This window comes from Nerophis lumbriciformis, linkage group LG01 (assembly GCF_033978685.3).
Source record: "Nerophis lumbriciformis linkage group LG01, RoL_Nlum_v2.1, whole genome shotgun sequence".
Taxonomy (NCBI): domain Eukaryota; kingdom Metazoa; phylum Chordata; class Actinopteri; order Syngnathiformes; family Syngnathidae; genus Nerophis; species Nerophis lumbriciformis.
In genome coordinates, this window is record NC_084548.2 from 20,635,796 (window position 1) to 20,654,376 (window position 18,581).

Consider the following 18,581-nt stretch of genomic DNA (forward strand, 5'->3'; position numbering starts at 1 on the left):
CATATTGACAAAAGTGAAACTATATGAACATGATGTGAGAAACTGCTGCTGGTTATGAGTGTAAAATTGTCATCTTAATAAGGAACACAACACATATACTTTCTACTCCAGCCGTCTAAATACACCTCTTCTCCTTTAAGAGCCATGCATTGCAAGCCATAAAAAGCGGAGGCTGAAAACATGCATAGCCTCTAAAGCGGACAACCAACAGATTTACTTTCTTGTTCCAGAAGCAAGCCCCGGTCCGTTTCCATCAAGTAACTCTGGCAAAAAGCAGGCAAAAGTCCTGGCGGTGAGCTGAACGAGCCTCTACATCCACACAGGTAATCGGGGGGTATATCCACAATGCTTCCAATGGTACATAGCTGTTTTTCCTCTTGTTTTTTTTTTACAAGCACGGAATAGCTTGTCACTCTCCGCTCTTCCACTACAAAGGGGAAGGCTTTACATGTGATCTTTCTGCAAGAGAGCCTCTGGTTTGCAGCGGGAGGAAAATCCCGGAGTGGAGTCCTGGGATTCCCATCAGGAATTCCAGCAAGCACACACTCCATTTCTTCAGTACCGCACATGAACACCATGGGCTATGATGTTATTAGGTGCAGCACAAGAGCTACATACTCGGTGCTGGGAACGCACACTTGGACACACGTTCATGGTAATGTACAAGCAGGAGAGCAGCCGGAGAGAGGAGACAGGCTGCTATGTGATGTGTGGAGAAAGGTCTAAGACACGGGAGGAAGGAGGCGAGCGATGAGGAAAACCCGACACAGAGTCTTTACTGAGAGTCAGGGGTTGGGTTTCCATGTTATGTAACCAAAAGGCTGTTTACGCGTGGGGAACAAAGCCCAGATTTACAAGTGGACAAGAGCCAGCTGAAAAGAGAAAAGGGTAATGAAAAGATAAATGTGTTTAAACAAAAATGTGAGAAAACAAGTTACATAAAATACAAAAGCTAAGATTGAATTTCCCCAGCTGAGAGCTAAAGAAAAAAGAGCATGTTGCAGGAGTGACTTGGCTCAGCAGTTAATTTGCAATAATCAGAGGGAAGGTGTAGTGTTTGATTAGCCAGCAGATGGTGCCGTCTCCAACTGAAGCGCTTCGCACAAGCATGTCTCCAACCACACAACCTCAAACAAGCATATTGCCAGCATGTTATCTGCGTATAACCAGGTTTGGCAATGCACACCATCAGAATTACAAAGCTGTGTAGCATGCAATGAAAAAGTCAGTAAGAAGGGTTACACGAATATCTGAATATTCCTTCAAAGTTGAGGTATATTTTCATTCTTCCAGCCATGTGGTTCCTGTCTGCCCTAATTATGTCATCTTAATTATGTTCCCAACTATATAATTTACATGGTCTGTCATGCGCCTCCCCCATCCTGCTCTTCACTTCAGTTTTCTTTCTCTTGCTGCCTCCCTCTCTACATGTAGGCTCCAGTTTAAGGCTCCATTTCAGCTGCCTGGGCTCGCTGCTCTCCAGCCCAGCTAATAAATCATCCGCCAATCTGCTCCCTGAATCGCTCTGCCCCCTGCTCCTATTGCTCCAGCCCACCGTTGCTAGGCAACACAGCGGCGAAGGAGGGGTTGCAAGAGTCCAGGCATGCAAAGGGAGAGGGGGGTTTAAAGCTGGGAGCGCTACCAAATGGTCATCCGCTGTGCAGAAACAGGCTTCTGTGTCAGGAGCGTGTTGTAGAGAGCTGGCGCTTTTCGCCCGCCCCAAGTTTCCTCTCTCTATTGTGAAGTGGAGAAGAGACCGAAAAAAACTCCCCTCAATAGGTCTTTGTTACACTTCCCGCTTAATAGTTGAGCTGGAAGTTGTAAAACGGGTTTTAATAATGTGTATGTAAGTATCGCTAAGATGGTATAATGGCTTGCGTGGGATACTTCATTCCTGCTACATGAGAACACTGGTACAAGTCAGGCCGAGGGCAACAAAACCTCTTTCATTCAATACGAAGCCATTATTGTGGGCTTGTAAAAAGCTGACCTTTCAGGCTGTGTACAAACCTAAGTGGCAAGGGGGCAGTGGAGGACTGCCACACAAAACCGAGGCCTACTTGTGACTAATTGTTATTGGCTCACACAGGACCAGTGTCCATTTTGACTTTGTTTCAGTCAGTCTTTTCCCTAAAATGTCTTTCAGTTTTAGTCATATTTTAGCCATCTAAAGTGTCAATTATTTTGTCATTCACTACGTTTCCATCCATCCATCCATCCATTTTCTACCGCTTATTCCCTTTGGGGTCGCGGGGGGCGCTGGAGCCTATCTCAGCTACAATCGGGCGGAAGGCGGTGTACACCCTGGACAAGTCGCCACCTCATCGCAGGGCCAACACAGATAGACAGACAACATTCACACTCACATCCACACACTAGGGCCAATTTAGTGTTGCCAATCAACTTATTGCACTAAATTAGTCTGATTTCTCAAATAGTTGGGTTTTTTGTATTTTCACACCAGCATGTGTCCATTATTGCTAATCATTAGGGCTGCAAGTAACAACTAATTTGATAATCGATTAATAATCGGATAAAAGAGACAAACTACATTTATATCCTTTCCAGTATTTTATTGGAAAAAAACAGCATACTGGCACCATATTTATTTTGATTATTGTTTCTCAGCTGTTTGTAAATGTTGCAGTTTATAAAAAAAAAGGCTTATTCAAAAAAAATTAAAACATTTAAAATAAAAAATAATAATAATTGCCTCTGCGCATAGCATAGATCCAACGAATCGATGACTAAATTAATCGCCAACTATTTTTATGATCAATTTAATCGATTAGTTGTTGCAACCCTACTAATCAGCAATGATGGGCAGTAACAAGCAACATGTAGCTGAGTTACGTAGTTTAACTACATTTTCCAGTAGCTTGGCGGTAGCTTACCTACTTGTTTAACAAGTAGCTTTTCCTGTAGCTTAGCTACTTTTAGGCCCAAAGCTACAAGCTACAAGCTGTTAAAGTACCAATGATTGTCACACGCACTAGGTGTGGTGAAATGTGTTCTCTGCATTTGACCCATCAACCCCCTGGGAGGTGAGGGGCGCAGTGGGCAGCAGCGGTAGCCGCGCCCGGGAATCATTTTTGGTGATTTAACCCCCAATTCCAACCCTTGATGCTGAGTGCCATTGTCTTTGGTATGACTCGGCCGGCCGGGGTTTGAACTCACAACCTACCGATCTCAGGGCGGACACTCTAACCACTAGGCCACTGTGAATCTAGGCATGAAAAATAAAGTAGAAAATACAATGACCTGGATAAGTGAAAAAATCCATAAATATGAAAAAAAAGCCAAGATGATTGGTTGGTGTTTGTATGATGAGTCACAATTGGCTCGGATTAGGGCAAAACCTTACAGACTGGCCAATCAGAGGCAAGCTAAAGTGGGTCATCGAAACTCGTAACCAAACTCCGAACTGACACACGTACTCATGTCACATGACGACTAGGGAATCAGAGACAAAAGGGACGATTCAAGCTGACAACTCAAAACAATAAATAAAAGAAAACTTATTTGAAAATGGCAGAAGAATTCTCTCCCGCAGATTAGATTTTTCCTTTAGTGATGAAGATGACATGCAGGAAACCCAGAATATCCTTAGTCACATTTAGAGAAATGTATGTGTTTAGAGAAAACACATACATTAGTTTCAGTTCTTTACTCTGTAAACCAAAATCATAACTGCTCTCTTTATCTAAGACGTCAAACACAAATTTAGGAACACAAATTAATGTGAGTTGAGTTCATAAAAAGTTTTACTGCACATATGGGGTATGGGGACCCCTAGAGGTAGTTGTAGAGTGTCCCCAGCTAAATGACAGATAGTTAATCGTAATGGACCCCTATTGGTTCCATTTGTACACTCTCAGTTACATTAACATTGATATTATACATGTGGGCCCATAGATAGAATGCCGTTAAAAGTAGATTCAATGTAGCAAACTATTTTTGCCGTGTAGCTTGCTACAATTCTCCAGGGATAGCCTCCCCTGTAACTTAGCTACATTTAATCGAGAGTAACATGTAGTATAGCTTACTACGTTGTTTTTTTTAGACCAAATTAACCACTGATGTAATAATACATAATAACGCATGTATATCCTTTCAAATGCAATACACTTGTATTTGTCCTATATTTTAACATTGTAATTGAAATGGAAACTTTTAAATCTCCAAGTTATATAAAAACAATCAAATATACTTTGTTAGCAATGTTTTGCACTTGAACAAATTCACAACCAAAAGCAATAAAATATGTTAAGGAGATTGAGGCCCCTCAAATATACACAACTAAAACAATAAAGGGGCTAAATAAAGTATTGACAAACAAAGTTTCACTTCAATATTGAGCATGTAGGCAGAGGTAGAGCAGCGTATTACTTAACTCACAATTTATCATATGCATGTATGTATGTATGTATGTATATATATATATATATATGTATATATATATATTAGGGATATTATCGGCCGATAAATGCGTTAAAATGCCATCCATCCATCCATCTTAGATGGATGGATTGCCGTTAAAAATCGGAAATTATCGGTATCGTTTTTTTTATTATCGGTATCGTTTTTTTTTTAAATTTATTTATTTTTATTAAATCAACATAAAAAACACAAGATACACTTACAATTAGTGCACCAACCCCAAAAAACCTCCCTCCCCCATTTACAATCATTCACACAAAAGGGTTGTTTCTTTCTGTTATTAATATTCTGGTTCCTACATCATATATCAATATATATCAATACAGTCTGCAAGGGTTACAGTCCGTAAGCACACATGATTGTGCGTGCTGCTGGTCCACTAATAGTACTAACCTTTAACAGTTAATTTTACAAATTTTCATTAATTACTAGTTTCTATGTAACTGTTTTTATATTGTTTTACTTTCTTTTTTATTCAACAAAATGTTTTTAATTTATTTATCTTATTATTATTTTTTTTAAAGTACCTATTCACCATACCTGGTTGTCCAAATTAGGCATAATAATGTGTGAATTCCACAACTGCATATATCGGTTGATATCGGTATCGGTTGATATCGGTATCGGCAATTAAAGAGTTGGACAATATCGGAATATCGGATATCAGCAAAAAGCCATTATCGGACATCCCTAATATATATATATATATATATATATATATATATATATATATATATATTTATTATCCCTAATATATATATAAAATAATATAATATATATATATATCATCATCGCGTTAACTATACATTTCAATAACGGCACTAATTCTTTTAACGCCAACACTTCCTTTTTGACCCTCCTGCCGTGCCGTAGAAGGGGAACTTGGCTGCAGTTTACTAGCTACTGATGAGCCACAAGCGAGCAGAAATGGATAAAGAAAAGGGCACATTATGGAAATATATGGTTCAAAGCCATAAGTTATTCTCCCGACAAGAAAAGACTATTTCTTGCCGTGAGAAGATCGAGACAACATAACATCACTGCAAGAACTGCCTACTGCACGTGTCGTTCTAGAGGTGGGTGGTGCTTCAATTCCATGTTCAGAATACGGTTATGGTGCAGTGATAACATAACATTTAGATTGTTACTGTGACTGCTTTAGTAAGTAAGATGACATAAAAGCTCAACAGAAATAAAAGACGGTCGGTTAGATGTCTAAGGGAAACGTTTTTATTGCAAACAGTCGATCCGACATCAAAACATGTCAAGACACTTTCTCAAAACAATCACACACTTTTCCGTCTTCAAAATAAAAGCGCTACACTATACCTCCGGTTTAACTACGTTTAGGGTTTCCCCCTAATGTACAGGCTTCATATTAGCCACCACACCTAACAAAATAAAGTAATATAATGTATTGTAGCGTCCAGGAAAAATAAGTCTGACACTCTCTTTAGCTTTTATGGCCAATTTTATGCTAACATCGTCTGCCGCTGTGTTTCACCCCTAGACACACAACACTCTTTCATTCTCTGCCAACACAGTGTGTTCAAAGACCATTGGAAAAATGACCATCATAACACACTAACATACAAATTAACACCAGTCATACGTACGGGGTTGTCTGAAGCGGAGGCAGCGTGTCCGTGCTGTGGATTTACTTAATTTTATCCGAGATAGGCCTCACCTTTTCTCCTCCAAACATATTGCTGGGTATTGTGGCCAAACAACTCAATTTTTGCTTCATCTGACATCACATGGACAAAGATAAGACCTTCTGGAAAAAAGTTCTGTGGTCAGATGATGAAACAAAAATTGAGCTGTTTGGCCACAATACCCAGCAATATGTTTGGAGGAGAAATAAATGATAAATGGGTTGTACTTGTATAGCGCTTTTCTACCTTCAAGGTACTCAAAGCGCTTTGACACTACTTCCACAGTTACCCATTCACACACACATTCACACACTGATGGCGGGAGCTGCCATGCAAGGCGCTAACCAGCAGCCATCAGGAGCAAGGGTGAAGTGTCTTGCTCAGGACACAACGGACATGACGAGGTTGGTACTAGGTGGGGATTGAACCAGGGACCCTCGGGTTGCGCACGGCCACTCCCTCACTGCGCCACGCCGTCAGAAAAGGTGAGGCCTTTAATCCCAGGAACACCAAGCCTGCCGTCAAGCATGGTGGTGGTGATAGTATTATGCTCTGGGCCTGTTTTGTTGCCAATGGAACTGGTGCTTTACAGATAGTAAATGGGACAATGAAAAAGGAGGATTACCTCCAAATTCTTCAGGACAACCTAAAATCATCAGCCTGGAAGTTGGGTCTTGGGCGCAGTTGGGTGTTCCAACAGGACAATGACCCCAAACACATGTCAAAAGTGGTAAAGGAATGGCTAAATCAGGCTAGAAAAAAGGTTTTAAAATGGCCTTCCCAAAGTCTTGACTTAAGCGTGTGGACAATGCTGAAGAAACAAGTCAATGTCAGAAAACCAACAAATTTAGCTGAACTGCACCAATTTTGTCAAGAGGAGTGGTCAAAAAGTCAACCAGAAGCTAGTGGATGGCTACCAAAAGAGCCTTATTGCAGTGAAACTTGCCAAGGGACATGTAACCAAATATTAACATAGCTGTATGTATACTTTTGACCCAGCAGATTTGGTCACATTTTCAGTAGACCTATCTCCACATACATACGGTACATATAGATCTCCACATACATATATACCGTATTTTTCGGATTATAAATCGCTCCGGAGTATACGTCGCACCGGCCGAAAATGCATAATAAAGAAGGAACAAAACATATATACGTCGCACTCGAGTATAAGTCACATTTTTGGGGGAAATTTATTTGATAAAATCCAACACCAAAAATAGACATTTGAAAGGCAATTTAAAATAAATAAAGAATAGTGAACAACAGGCTGAATAAGTGTACGTTATATGACGCATAAATAAATAACCAACTGAGAACGTGCCTGGTATGTTAACGTAACATATGGTAAGAGTCATTCAAATAACTATAACATATAGAACATGCTATACGTTTACCAAACAATCTATCACTCCTGATCGCTAAATCCCATGAAATCTTCTTCCTCGTTGTCGCTCCTGGTATGCGCCGCTAGCGTCCTTTCGTTCTGCTGCTCGATCGCCGTTTTCTGCTGCATATTTCACTACGTCCAGCTTGTAATCTGCAGTATATGATTTCCTTTTCGGTGCCATTTTTGTTCAGCCCTTCTCAGTTTTTATAAGTTACCGCCAATGTAGAAATTATCCATTTTAATAGCTACGGCAGTAGCATATAGCATGTAGCAGTTAGCATCCCATGACCCACAATGCACTTCTGCCATGACCCTCCCCCGCCAAATTCTTATTGGTTGACGTGTGTGTGACGATTGCTGACATATTGCTTCGTCTCTTCCGTGAATTAGATAAATAATATTATTTGATATTTTACGGTAATGTGTTAATAATTTCACACATAAGTCGCACCCACGGCCAAACTATGAGAGAGAGAGAGAGAGAGAGAGAGAGAGAGAGAGAGAGAGAGAGAGAGAGAGAGAGAGAGAGAGAGAGAGAGAGAGAGAGAGAGAGAGAGAGAGAGATATTAATAAACTATAAGTGTTTTTATATGAACGCAAAAAAATTATATGAAAGATACTAGGGCTGTGAATCTTTGGGTGTCCCACGATTCGATTCAATATCGATTCTTGGGGTCACGATTCGATTCAAAATCGATTTTTTTTTTCAATTCAACACGATTCCCGATTCAAAACGATTTTTTCCCGATTCAAAACGATTCTCTATTCATTCAATACATAGGATTTCAGCATGCAAGCAGAGTAGTAGATTTTTGTAAAAAGCTTTTATAATTATAAAGGACAATGTTTTATCAACTGATTGCAATAATGTAAATTTGTTTTAACTATTAAATGAACCAAAAATATGACTTATTTTATCTTTGTGAAAATATTGGACACAGTGTGTTGTCAAGCTTATGAGATGTGATGCGAGTGTAAGCCACTGTGACACTATTTTTCTTTTTTTCTTTTAATAAATGTCTAATGATAATGTCAATGAGGGATTTTTAATCACTGCTATGTTGAAATTGTAACTAATATTGATACTGTTGTTGATAATATTCATTTTTGTTTCACTACTTTTGGTTTGTTCTGTGTCGTGTTTGTGTCTCCTCTCAATTGCTCTGTTTATTGCAGTTCTGAGTGTTGCTGGGTCGGGTTTGGTTTTGGAACTGGATTTCATTGTTATGGTATTGCTGTGTATTGTTTTGTTGGATTGGTTAATTAAAAAAAAAAAAAAAAAATAATAATAATAATAATAAAAAATAAAAATAAATCGATTTTTTAAAAATTAGAATCGATTCTGAATCGCACAACGTGAGAATCGCAATTAGAATTCGAATCGATTTTTTCCCACACCCCTAAAAGATACCAAGCTAACCCGGCCTACTTTTTATTTACTGAGCACCACTCCCTCTGCAGAAGCGGACTACAGACCTTGTTTCAAATTTTAAATAACCCAAAGCCTTCCGCAGGGGACTCAGAGAGAAGTGTGTTGTGTATTATGTGCTCTTTTGTAAGCTTATATTCAACAACTTGTGGGATGGTGGCAAAGGGGCCACTCTCTACCCTGCTTCTCCCTCCCACTAATGTAGTTGGCAGTCAGCTCCAGTCATCCATCAACTGAAGACACTGGCGGAGATAAGCCACAGCACAGTGCAGCTGGCTGAGGAGTATAGACCTCCCACCCCACCGCAGTCATAGATCTCTGACATGGCAACAGACTGCAAAACTGCTGCTGCTACTGGTTGTTTAGATGGCACCGCCTGTTGTCCCACATCTTAACAGCACTATTGCATAACAATTACGAATACCGGAAGGCTTTCATGGTTTGCATTTGTTGTGCAAAACAAATTTGCTTAAATCAATCCATCTGTCTTTGCTGTGCCTGCACTGTTCCTAGTTAATGGTAATTTGTTGGGTGGCACAGAAAGTTGGTGCAGTAACCTAATTCAACAGATTCTAACAATATTTATACGTCCATCAAACACTACCATATTTACTAAAATAAAGTAGTGCTACCCCAACTTAAGATTGTTTTGAGATACGAGCTGTCTCTCAGCTTTTGATTTAAATTGCAAGCAAAAATTTGACTTACAAAACATCCCCAAACATTAGCTGGTATAGAAAATATCACAGAGGACCCCACAATTTCCTTTACATCCGGTCTTACTTGCTAACATTACCTTATCGCTAGAGAAGGGGGTCTTGGGGCACTAGGAGGTTAACCCCTTTACTACTGTTACCCCAGGTGGCCCTTGGCAAAGACCTAGTACCTGACTGCCCCTTAGCCAGGGATACAGTGAAGACCTCAACGGCGGAGCAGGCGGAAGACGGTAGATTTAAGAACTACCACAACGGCTGCAACGCAACGGCTGCAATGGCGGAAGAAGGCTGCAGCAGAAAATGGTCCCCAGTCGTCTTGGACTTCATGCCACTGGACCCTGACCCGATTCTGTCAAGGATTGTGTGGTGACTGTCTGTGCACCAGTCTCCCCACGTAAAACGAAGTCACGCACAGGCATCCTCCATAAAGGGATACACCCCTACCAGGAGTATCGTCATACTCGTTTGAGTGACCGCCGATGACACAACTTTGGTGGGAAGGACGAAAGTGAGAGTGAAGTACGGTGCTAAGAAGAAGTGGATGATCTTCATTGAATTAAAGAAAAAAAAAAATCATGAAAAACATAACTTGACTAAGCAATTGGAGCGTAACACTGCTAGTCTGCACCATACTGAAGCAGAATGAGTCAAATGCCAGCCAATGATGGGAAATTATATCTAAACAGCAGACATTCATGGAAATATGAAAAAGCTGCTGATGGTATGTTTGATCGAAAAGCAGCTTAAAGGAGATATCGTGGAAGTCCACATTATCATTACATTACTTTGTTTGTACTACAATCTATTGTACTGTTTTTTGTAGATTTTTTTTAATGTAAAAATGTGTTATTCTTTTTAAAAGGCATTTTTCATGTTTGTGCTGTTTTAGAGGGGCCAAGCACCAATTAAATTGATTTAAATTCATTTTAATGGGAGACGTTACGAGGTTTTGATTCCAGAGCTCCGTCAAAAAACCAATTAAAGCTCGTAAGTAGAGGTAGAGTATAAACAGCATGGCAGTGCTTGGTACCTTCTGTGCAAAGACAGTGAGCAGATACAAATATTTGGAGAGTTTAAAGCAAGTTCGGGATTATGTGGCAGCAGCAGCTGGCTAAGAGACGAAAGGGCGGGGTGGAGGGGTCCAACACAAGTGAAAGTAGGGGGAGGAAAGGGTGACAAGTGACCCTGCAGACAGACCAATTCTGTCATTGCGGTAGCACCCGCTGTCACTTTTATTCACATCTCTCATAAGGATGGAAAGGGGAGGCAAAGATGAGATGGCAGGGATAATGAAGCTCGACCTGGAGGAGAGGAGATGGAAGCGGGAGGCGCGGCGGGCGATAAATAAATAAGGAGAGGCTGAGCTGTGGGTTGAGGTGACATTGACACTTGTCCCTCAAGGCTGAGAGGCTGAAAAAGCACAACTGGTGATCACATCACTGGGACCTGTTCCACAACAGCAGGTTGTGTGCACTGTGGGGGCACACATCAAGCCTGGGAATACAACAGCAGGTGATCATCATTATCCCATATTAGCACCTTTGCATAGCCTGCTGTGTGCAGGTACAGTATATAACAAGAACTGCTCAATTAAGCAGAGAAAAACACACATCTTCACTTCCATAGCTGGGACACTTAAATATAAACAATAAGAGCCCAGACTTCAAGTTACCAATAACGTGACAGTGGGGAAAATGGTTATATAGCGAGCAACAAAAGGAATGTGGTGGATTTTTTTTTACTTCGATTAGAAAAACAATGTTTAAATATGTATGAAATACAGTGCTTAACTTGTACCTCTCCTACCCGCCATTTTCTGATTCTACTCCTTGAACAGCTGTGGCAAAATGCACATCTAAATTCAAATGGAGGATAGGATTACCAGCCCTCAGCCTGTACCCTTTCCAGACTTCCACTCTAAAGATTTATTCTGTGGGTGATAAACCGGACGCAGCTGCTCGTGAGGCTTGGAAGAGCTGGAAAGTGTTTTCCCTGATGTCTTGCGAGGCCCTGGCCAAGAGCTCTGCTCCTCATTTCCTCTCAACAGCACCCTCTACAGGCATAAACTAGTCCCTGTCAGCGAGTGTTTACGTAGCGTTGATCAAATTAAATAGGGATTAAAAAGGGACCTATGATGAATTTTGTCTTTTCTAATTTATAAATGTTTCAATGTTGGATACTCGTGTTACAACAATGCCAAAGCGTGAAATCATAAGGTTCATACATGTGGGCACGCAGTTTGGATGTTCCTGTTCACAGGGTTTTGAGTCTGGCTACGTCTTGATCTCGCCGCAACGTGGATGTACTTATTACTTACAGCCAGAGGTTGAGGAAGCTCCCCCACGGTAGAGCAAAATTGAGCATATCCAATACATATTAACTAGCTCTCAAAGAAGCGTTTCAAATGTACATTAGAATTATCATAGGTCCACCTTTAATAGACACTAATTTGTTTCCACTTACAACACATGTGTACATGCAAAACAAAAGATGCGTTTCTCTTACCACTTCATCCTCCGACCAGCACTTCTCTATCAGTTTTGGTACAGGTTTCTTCACTAGGCGCTGGAGAGCTTTGCCTGCATCGTAGTTGCTTTCATGAAGCTGCGGGCAGAGATGAAGTCAGCCATTAAAACCACAACATGTAAAAAATATATTCAAATCAAATCTTAAGTTAGTTGATTAAAACCTAAATCTTACATGAAATCAACGATCAAAGGAAAAATTTTTAACACGGCTCTCACCATCAACATTATAATCCATATATGTCAATAAAGAGTATAAGAAATATGAAGCAGCCTTTTACTGTGAACTGTGTGATACTTTTAGCTCCACCCAGGTGAAAAATCCCGCAAGCACACATAGATTTATTACCTCCTGTCGTTATTTTAATCATCTATTTTTATTGATCGCCAAAAAAAACCTGCTTTCTGGGAGTACTGTTTGTGTGGGCTGTTTGCTTTATTTATGGCATTTCCTGTATACTTTGCGATAAAAGTCTCGGTGAGACACTCATCTTTTTTGTGCACATTTTATTGAGCTGATGCGTTACAGATTACAAAGTATATATCAAAGAGACGTGATTCTTTATTGTACACCTCAGCTCATACATGATAAAAAAGGCAGCCACATTGTGACAAAGGCAATCACAGTGTAGCTTACATTAAAGTCACTGAAAAACATGAGTGTCGGGGCTCTTCGAAAGAAAAAAAATATTACTCATTGGAATTGCAAATAGCCGTATGGAAGGCTGCGAGACAATGACCAGCCTGCTCTGTTAATGTACCAGTTTATAGAGTTTGAATATAAATGCCCTGTTTATGACTACTCTCATCTCCTCTGTGTGATTTTATACCTCTGCATTCTAATTCAGAGTGGCAGGCACATCTCTCATTATACTTGAAGTAGTAAGAATCCCCTGTGGGAGAGTTTAATACAGGAGGATGCTCTATTGGCTCTGAGGCCTCCTTATCATTACCCATCATTGAAAGGATGCATTTAACAGGTAGATTCCATGCAATTCAAACCATTACATTGCCCTGTGAAACTCTGGTGGTGTTTAACAGCTAAGCTCAGCACGGTGTACAGAATCATTGTCCTTACAGTGTTAAGTGCGTTTAATGTAGTGTCGTCTCGAGAGGCTGCGAGACATCCGTCCTCTGTTGAGCCTCCGTCACACATCCCTGCAAAGGCGGCCATGCTCCTGTGGATGCAGCACAAAGGTGAAGTCAACATTACAATAGCCATTATTTTTCGTGCTACACATCTTGCAACATCACTGAACCCACTGTAAGAATGGTTGTAAGCACATATTCTTCTTTGATCAACTTATTTGAATGAGATACAGCAGAATATTAGAAGAGGAGTACAAATTTCAGCAAAAATGTAATTCATCCTCAAGGTAGGGCTGGACAATTATGGCAAAAACAATAATGACAATTATTTTGATTGGTACTGAAATAACAAATATTCACTAGTTTGAAAACGTGAGTATTTATTGTACCACCAAAAACGCAACTTTAAATTTAGTTTAAAACAACAACGGGTATAACTTAGTAAACAACAAGTAAAATAGTAATAGTAACAATACATTTAAATAATAGCAATATGAAAAAATAAAAATAAAAATTCAGTTTTTCTGCTTTCATTTTTCTGAATTTACACTTATTACCACTATGGAGTGTGTGCTTTATGTGTCATAAATAAAACGTTTGTTAATTAAATGCAAAAATGCTCAAATGTATTTGTGCAATACATCTTTGAACAATTTTGACCAGTATTTTAAGTCAAAACATAATATTTTTGTAAATGTAACAATAAGTGCTTTAAATATATTATGCTTGTGGAAGGTAATTTTTTGAAGCCTTTATTTTGTCAGACCAGTGCTGATATTGAAAAAGTGGGTTGTTCACAAGTTTTGAGACGACTTGAGGTTGTTTCTAAAAACAAAAAGGAGAGAGCAGATGAGATATGTTGTATGTATTGTTCTTGTTACTATTAGCTTCCTAGTTAAGTCTGTGTTTCAAATGGCTGTCTCCAAAAATGTACCAAATACCAAAATGTATTTCGATACTTTTCGAAATAAAGGGGACGATAAAGAAATGTCATTATTATCTTCATTTTAACATAAAATCTTACAATACATTAAACATATGTTTGTTATTGCACTCAAAGAAAAATTTTAGAAGATTTAAATAAAAATGTAATATGAGTGTTTTTTTTTTTATAGCACTCATATGAAATTTTAAATTGTTCTTTATTACATACAGCTTGCCATAATTTAGGATTAGGTTAGAATAGAAAAGAAAGTTTTTTTGACATTGCATTAAATGTGTCATGGTTTATGTTCTCCACTCTTGGTCTGTGCTTTAAGAAAAATAAAAGCATTACTAAATACTAAAAACAGCACAGCTAAAAGTACACAGCTAAGACACGTAGCAGGTAAAACACACATTGTTAAAGATAAAACACAAATTGTAGGAATTTGTAACAAAATTCAGTCATTTCAAAGGTATTAGGTTACGCCACGTGGGCGGTTTGGACTGCGCTAATAATTGGCAACAAGCAGCTGTGTGCGCGTCTACGTATCTGTATGTGCACAACAAGAGAGTTGTTTAACTACATTAACAGTGTACTACAAAAGTAGTTTGTTTTTAGTTAAGTATTTTTTGGACATGTGTACACGATGTAAGTAAACTTGCTCCTGCTCAACCGTCTTTAACAGTAAAAGTAATTCAGTACAATATGAGTCATTTTGAAATATTAGTTTCGGCCTACTTACTGTTGCTTAGACGTCCCGATTGTTAGTCTGCAGATAGTGCTTCAAGTTGGTTAAACTTTTATCGGAGATAAAGTTGTTTTGTTGTATACGGCGGCAAAGGTGAAGTCCGTCCATATGTATTCTCTTCTCTTTCTTCCCAATTTAGAAGACATATTGTATTGACGTCTTGATTTCCGAGTGAAAAATCAAAACAGTGTCCGCTTTAAAGACACGAGTTCTGATTGGATACTCTTTGTGCTTTTCCACCCGCTTCTCTCCTGCATGCAACTATGACTGTTTTTGTCCCACCCACCTACAGACGAAATTAAATATGATTGGATTTCGCCTTTGTCAATCTTTTCGCCTCATTTTTATTCGTTGACTAAATTGTCAATTAATTTCGTCATTGTTTTAGTCAACATGCTTTTTTCATTCGTTATGTCCTAATTGCGTCAAGGGAAAATAGGTCGTTGACGATAACGAAGACGAACATTTTTAGTCAACAAAATGAACACTAATGTACATACAGTGGTACCTCAATGTAAGAGTATTTGGAAATAAGAGCAGTCTCTCAGGTAATTGTTACGCTTTAAATTGTAAGCAAACATTTTAGTTACAAGCATCCCCACCATTAGTTGGTGTAACAAATGTCACAGTGAACCCCGCCAAAAACATCTGATATTACATTACCTTATAGCTAGAGATGAACATAACTTTAAAGAAAGAGAGTGTGAAGGACAGAGCTGAGAAGATGTGGATGATATTCATGGAATTAAAAAAATAAATAATCAAAAACATAAGTGTGTAGTAGGGATGGTTGATATGGCTTAAAATCTATATTGTGATATAAATAACAGTGTCCTATATAACGATATATATATAGCTATATATTATTTGGTATGTACATAATAAAATAACCATTGCAAATCGGGTTACAGATACTTCTAATTTATATGCTGACAAATGGGGTACCATATTGCATCATTTCCGGTTGTATTATTCTATCAAAACTATTAATTCATATATTTGCGAATTGACTATTATTCGCTGGTTACTCCCTGCTGTAACATGGTTCTACATAAACTTAAAATGTAATAAGAACTTACTCTTCTGTTGGTTGGATTCTTTAGATTAGTTTGGGGCGATACTACACATTTGGGTATCAATTTAAAAGCAAGTAGTAACAGGGGCATTATTGTTCATATCTGTGCTGATACAGATACTTCAAAAGTCTAAGATCATTAAATGCTTTTTTTTTTAAATCACAATTATAATCAGACAAAAACAAATAATGGTGATGTATCTATTTAAAAAACAATGCAATGATTTCCTACTATTGACGTTGGTTTTTGCCTTTAAAAGTGTTCCTGTGTCCAGGAAGTTATTTTCTCAGTTTGTAAACAATACCAAAATCGACAACATATTTTTTGCTTATAAAAAATATCGACATAACTAACAACCGTAGTTTGGACAACATAGTGAAACCTCAATTTACGAACTTAATTGGTTGTTGAACAGGGTTCATAAATATAAAAATTCGTATAGTGAAGCAAATTTCTCTGTAAGAGGCAATGTAAATATGAATAATGGTTTCCAGCCTCAACAAAAGTCCATATTTTAGTGAAGGTTTGTACAAAATACAAAGTCATATACAGTATTGTATATCAAACAAACTTACTGGCCTGATGGATCAACAACCTTTTCTTTTTTAGCCAAAACAACAACAACGACAAGCTGGAATATCCTATCTATATGTGCTGCTCAGCCAAACATGCGCACACACGCACACAATTCCCTTTTGGTGCCTTCACAAACAATCATAAATCACAAAAATCCTTAACTTTAACTATTATATTGCTACAATAATGAACATTTAAAAAAAGTAAAATTCAATTTACATTGTCATCGGAAAATAAACAGCTGACAAGAGGAGAGAAAGGAGCAAACAGGGCGAGAAGGGAGAGAGGAGGGGCTGTGTGAATGAATGAATGAATGAAGCGTTCATACACAGAGGCATATTTGGCTTGATCTATGCATCCGAATTCGTAAATTGAAAAGTTCGCAAAAATACAAGTTTGTAAATCCAGGTTTCACTGTATACTGATAATATACTTGATGACTATGATCACTGTCTATATTTGTATCGATCCGCCTTCCTTTGTTTACATTCAAGAGCTCTAGTTTGCAGTGTGTAGTGTAACATGTTTAGCTATTCCTCGTCCTACAGGAATACTTGTAAGAAACAACAGTTTTTTTTGCTGCCATGGAGGCAAAGATTACTGACTTAGAAGTGGCTATGCACTGTGGAGGTACGTTAGCCGCTAGCTAGAATGCTACACTGTGTTGAGGACACATTCGTTTGCTTGTCAGTGTCATATTTGCTGGACAAAGCAATGTGTCATCAACATGCATTATCACGATATAACCATAGTATTAAAACGTCCGCCAAATTTATATCTTGGTGAAGTAATTCGAGTGTATCACTGCTAGTCTGTAACATACAGAAGCAGAATGAGTGTAACCCCAGCAAAATTGTTAAAATATCTAAACCGCGGGCATTCATCAATTAAAATATTGAAAAACAGCTGATGGTGTGTTTGACTGAGAAGCAGCTAGAAGGAGATACTGTAGAAGTCCACTCTCCAAGGTAAATACGGTACATTACATTATTTCATAAAACTACTATAGTTGTTGGAGTACATTCCATTGTACTGTTTTTAGTACTATTTTTAAACATTATTTTCTATCTAAAACTTTGTTCTTTTTAAATGGCATCTTACATGTTAAAACGGTGCTGTTAAATGGGAACATTATCACCAGACCTATGTAAGCGTCAATATATACCTTGATGTTGCAGAAAAAAGACCATATATTTTTTTAACCGATTTCCGAACTCTAAATGGGTGAATTTTGGCGAATTAAACGCCTTTCTAGTATTTGCTCTCGGAGCGATGACGTCACAACGTGAAGTCACATGGGGAAGCAATCCGCCATTTTCTCAAACACCGAGTCAAATCAGCTCTGTTATTTTCCATTTTTTCGACTGTTTTCCGTACCTTGGAGACATCATGCCTCGTCGGGGTGTTGTCGGAGGGTGTAACAACACGAACAGGGACGGATTCAAGTTGCACCAGTGGCCCAAAGTGGCAAGAAATTGGACGTTTGTTACGCACACTTTACCGACGAAAGCTATGCTACGACAGAGATGGCAAGAATGTGTGGATATCCTGCGACACTCAAAGCAGATGCATTTCCAACGATAAAGTCAAAGAAATCTGCCGCCAGACCCCCATTGAATCTGCCGGAGTGTGTGAGCAATTCAGGGACAAAGGACCTCGGTAGCACGGCAAGCAGTGGTGGCAGTTTGTTTCCGCAGACGAGCGAGCTAAACTCCCTGGATGTCTTGGCTCACACCGTCCCTTATGCCACCGAAGATGATCAAGAGAAGAATATCGACCCTAGCTTCCCTGGCCTGCTGACATCAACTCCAAAACTGGACAGATCAGCTTTCAGGAAAAGAGCGCGGATGAACGTATGTCTACAGAATGTATTAATTGATGAAAATTGGGCTGTCTGCACTCTCAAAGTGCATGTTGTTGCCAAATGTATTTCATATGCTGTAAACCTAGTTCATAGTTGTTAGTTTCCTTTAATGCCAAACAAACACATACCAATCGTTGGTTAGAAG

At 38.9% G+C, this 18,581-nt stretch overlaps 1 protein-coding gene across 5 annotated transcripts in view; it reads right to left on the bottom strand.

Moving 5' to 3' along the window:
* The window catches only part of rerea (arginine-glutamic acid dipeptide (RE) repeats a), a 333,506-nt gene that overhangs the window by 36,994 nt on the left and 277,931 nt on the right, over nucleotides 1–18,581 (bottom strand). For all 5 annotated transcript variants that reach the window (XM_061977159.2, XM_061977142.2, XM_061977151.2 and 2 more), the window contains 2 exons: nucleotides 13,237–13,336; nucleotides 12,139–12,237 (listed from right to left, as the gene is read on the bottom strand). In XM_061977159.2, coding sequence (XP_061833143.1) covers nucleotides 12,139–12,237; nucleotides 13,237–13,336 — 199 coding nt within the window. The remainder of the gene's footprint in view (nucleotides 1–12,138; nucleotides 12,238–13,236; nucleotides 13,337–18,581) is intronic.